This window comes from Limulus polyphemus, unplaced genomic scaffold (genome assembly GCF_000517525.1).
Source record: "Limulus polyphemus unplaced genomic scaffold, Limulus_polyphemus-2.1.2 Scaffold7109, whole genome shotgun sequence".
Taxonomy (NCBI): Eukaryota; Metazoa; Arthropoda; class Merostomata; order Xiphosura; family Limulidae; genus Limulus; species Limulus polyphemus.
In genome coordinates this window covers 1,785-5,252 of record NW_013672719.1, presented here as the reverse complement: position 1 = coordinate 5,252, position 3,468 = coordinate 1,785, and the positions used below count along the sequence as shown (strand labels likewise).

The window sequence follows — 3,468 nt, the reverse complement described above, 5'->3', positions numbered from 1 at the left end:
CAATCAATACACGTTTCTTGTTGGTCAGATTAACAGATGAATCAGTTGATGTTTCCTGTTGATCAGATTAACAGATGAATCAGTTGATAGTTCTTGTTGGTCAGACTAACAGATGAATCATTTGATAGTTCTTGTTGGTCAGACTAACAGATGAATCAGTTGATGTTTCTTGTTGGTCAGACTAACAGATGAATCAATACATGTTTCCTGTTGATCACATTAAAAGATCAATCGATACACGTTTCTTGTTGGTCAGATTAACAGATGAATCAGTTGATGGTTCCTGTTGGTCAGATTAACAGATGAATCAGTTGATAGTTCTTGTTGGTCAGATTAACAGATGAATCAGTTGATGTTCCTGTTGATCAGATTAACAGATGAATCAGTTGATAGTTCTTGTTGGTCAGACTAACAGATGAATCAGTTGATAGTTCTTGTTGGTCAGACTAACAGATGAATCGATACATGTTTTGTGTTGATCAGATTAAAAGATGAATCAATACATGTTTCCTGTTGATCACATTAAAATATCAATCGATACATGGTTTGTGTTGATCAGATTAAGAGATGAGTTAGTACATGTATTTTGTTGATCACATTAAAAGATCAATCGATACGTGTTTCTTGTTGGTCAGATTAACAGTTGAATCAATACATGTTTTCTATTGGTCAGATTAACAGATCAATCGATACATGGTTTGTGTTGATCAGATTAAGAGATCAATCAATACATGTTTTGTGTTGATCAGATTAAGAGATGAATTAGTACATGTTTCTTGTTGGTCAAGTTCACAGATGCGTAGTTTACACTTTGAAAGTAATAGGTTTGGGAGGCATTACGTTCAATGATTTATCGTTTTTTTTAACTTATCTTCGTTATAGAGATTTGTTTTATTTTAGTTAATTAATTGTATGATTTAAACACGTATTTTATTATACATTGCACCGGTTTAGAACAAAATTTTAATTCAATTTAGATAATAATAATTATTTATAAAAATAATTTACTAGTGAACAAAAAGCAAATGTTTGTTAGATTTCTTGCTGTTATCATTACGTCACAGTTACACTAATGTAAAATACATATTGTATCGGGAATGTGATGGACGTAAAACGTTTGAAAGATAAAAAAAAAACACAAAATAATGCTAATTACATAAATTGTATTCTTGTATGTAAAGTCCCGAAGGTTTATGTGTTTCTTTTATTAGAAGTAAATATTAAGCCTCAAATTATCTTGAAATAAGAGTGGCTTGATTATGCAATTTAAAATCGCATTTTACAACTAATATCTAAGAAACTAATTCTTCTGACAGATAATAGTTACGTATATGAAGGTAGTGACACGTTATATCTGCCGAGTATGACAGGATACATCGAATCACCGTTCTTCCCAGATAGATATCCCAGCGATTATAGTGCAGAATATATCATTAGGAATCTGGAGAATGACGGTTTTATCCAGTTGGTGTTCTTTGATTTCCTACTTTCTCCCTGGTCGTTTATTGAGGTTAGTGTTTTATTATAATATTAAAGAAGGGTTTTATCCAATTGGTGCTCTTGGATTGCCTGCTTTCTACCTGTTTTTTTATTGAGATTAGTATTATGTTATAATATTAAAGAAGGGTTTTATCCAATTGGTGATCTTGGATTGCCTGCTTTCTACCTGTTTTTTTTATTGAGATTAGTATTATGTTATAATATTAAAGAAGGGATTTATCCAATTGGTGTTCTTGGATTTCTACCTGGTCTTTTATTGAGGTTAACCCATCTTAGATATGGTAATCCTTCGTATTAAGTAAAGACGTAACGTTTCTTTATATCTCTGTGTTAATTTAGTCCATATTAACGTCGTTACTTAACAAGAAGCATCAACATATCATCAACATATCTAATATGGACTAAATTAACACAGAGATATAAAGAAAGTTCATTTTTAGAACGTGACCTTTTGACGATATCACTGGCGGTCGGAACTCGTCTCCGTTATAAGCGTCCAAAGTGGACCCATTGTTCTCCATGACCTAGAGGTAAAGCAAAATTACGCTTCGTTTTTACATAACAGTAACGATTAAAAACATGTTTAGATACTTAGTTTCTACGGAAATAGTCTAACTTTGCTTAACGTGAAGGATTACTATATCTAGTTTCGACTAACAGGTGACGAAGACGCTGTTACTTAACGTAAGTCATTATCATACATCGGGGAAATAAACTGGTGATGAAATCCATACAAAAGAAGAAACGTTACATCGTTAGTTAACCAACCGAATTACCATATCTCAAAAGGACTATTTGAAGGCGAAATCTAGATACTTAAAGAAATGTTACGTCCTTACTTAGCATTAAAGATCAACATATCTAATATGGACTAAATTAACACAGAGATATAAAGAAACGTTACGTCTTTACTTAACAAGAAGCAAATTTTACGCTAATGACGACAATCCTAAGTCTGGTTTCAGAGCAAAGTATACGTTTTATAAAGGTATGTTTAGAATATTCTTTCATTGTTTCTTGGCTGATTTTGTTTTGGAATTTTCGCCCAAAACTCCGCAATGGTGTATCACGCATAGCCAGCCCTAATTGAAACTGATAGAGTAGAAGTAAGGCATCTTGTCATCAGAAAACATTTTCATCTCTTGAAATACTCTTCTGTTATCGAATAGTGGCATTTGAGTATTACTTTTTTTTGTTTTTTTAGTTTTTGAGATAGTGGGACGCGAACCACGAATTTTTGGTAGCACAGGCAGGGCAAACTAACCAGTAGCCCACATCCAATATCTAATTAAAGCTAGTTGTTGACTTAACTTGTCTTTTTTTTTAAAGTGAGTTTTACCTGCAATTCGTAGTTAACGTATGTTTTTATGTAAACTATTTTATCACACACACACACACATATATATATACATATATCATACCTCTATATCTATCTATATATATCATCTCTCTCTCTCTCTCTATATATATATATATATAACATATATCCATATCTAGCTATATATATTGTTACGACAGCGGAAGTAACGTGACCCTTGTAACCCGTAATGAGTATCTCGAACGTTCCTGAAGGCTCGGGTGTTTGCTAGACACGCGCTCTTATAGTATATAAGCCGGCAAATAAAGTGACGAGATAGATAATTGAATAGCAGACAGGGAGAAAGAGGCAGATAATCGAATCAATCCGTAAGTAAAGTGTGTAAATCGTTGTGAATTATAGCGTGTGTTTAAGTCAAAGTGACTGTGGAAATTATGTGTATTGCAAAGTCGTATTGAGGAAGAATAAACTAGTTTTATTTAAGAAAGGACTTGTATCGCTGAAGTTTCTCGGGAAGAATTTATACCGGAAATTATCAAAGTCGTATTGAGGAAGAATAAACTAGTTTTAGATAAGAAAGGACTTGTATCGCTGAAGTTTCTCGGGAAGAATTTATACCGGAAATTATCAAACGAACAGAGACGTAACAA

General features: G+C 32.7%; 1 protein-coding gene across 1 annotated transcript in view; it reads left to right on the top strand.

Moving 5' to 3' along the window:
- LOC111089705 (cubilin-like) overlaps positions 1–1,510 on the top strand; it is a gene marked incomplete at its 3' end in the record, with an annotated part of 20,774 nt that extends 19,264 nt beyond the window's left edge. The window contains exon 6 of the mRNA XM_022402662.1: positions 1,317–1,510. Coding sequence (XP_022258370.1) covers positions 1,317–1,510 — 194 coding nt within the window. The remainder of the gene's footprint in view (positions 1–1,316) is intronic.
- Positions 1,511–3,468: the final 1,958 nt, after the last annotated feature.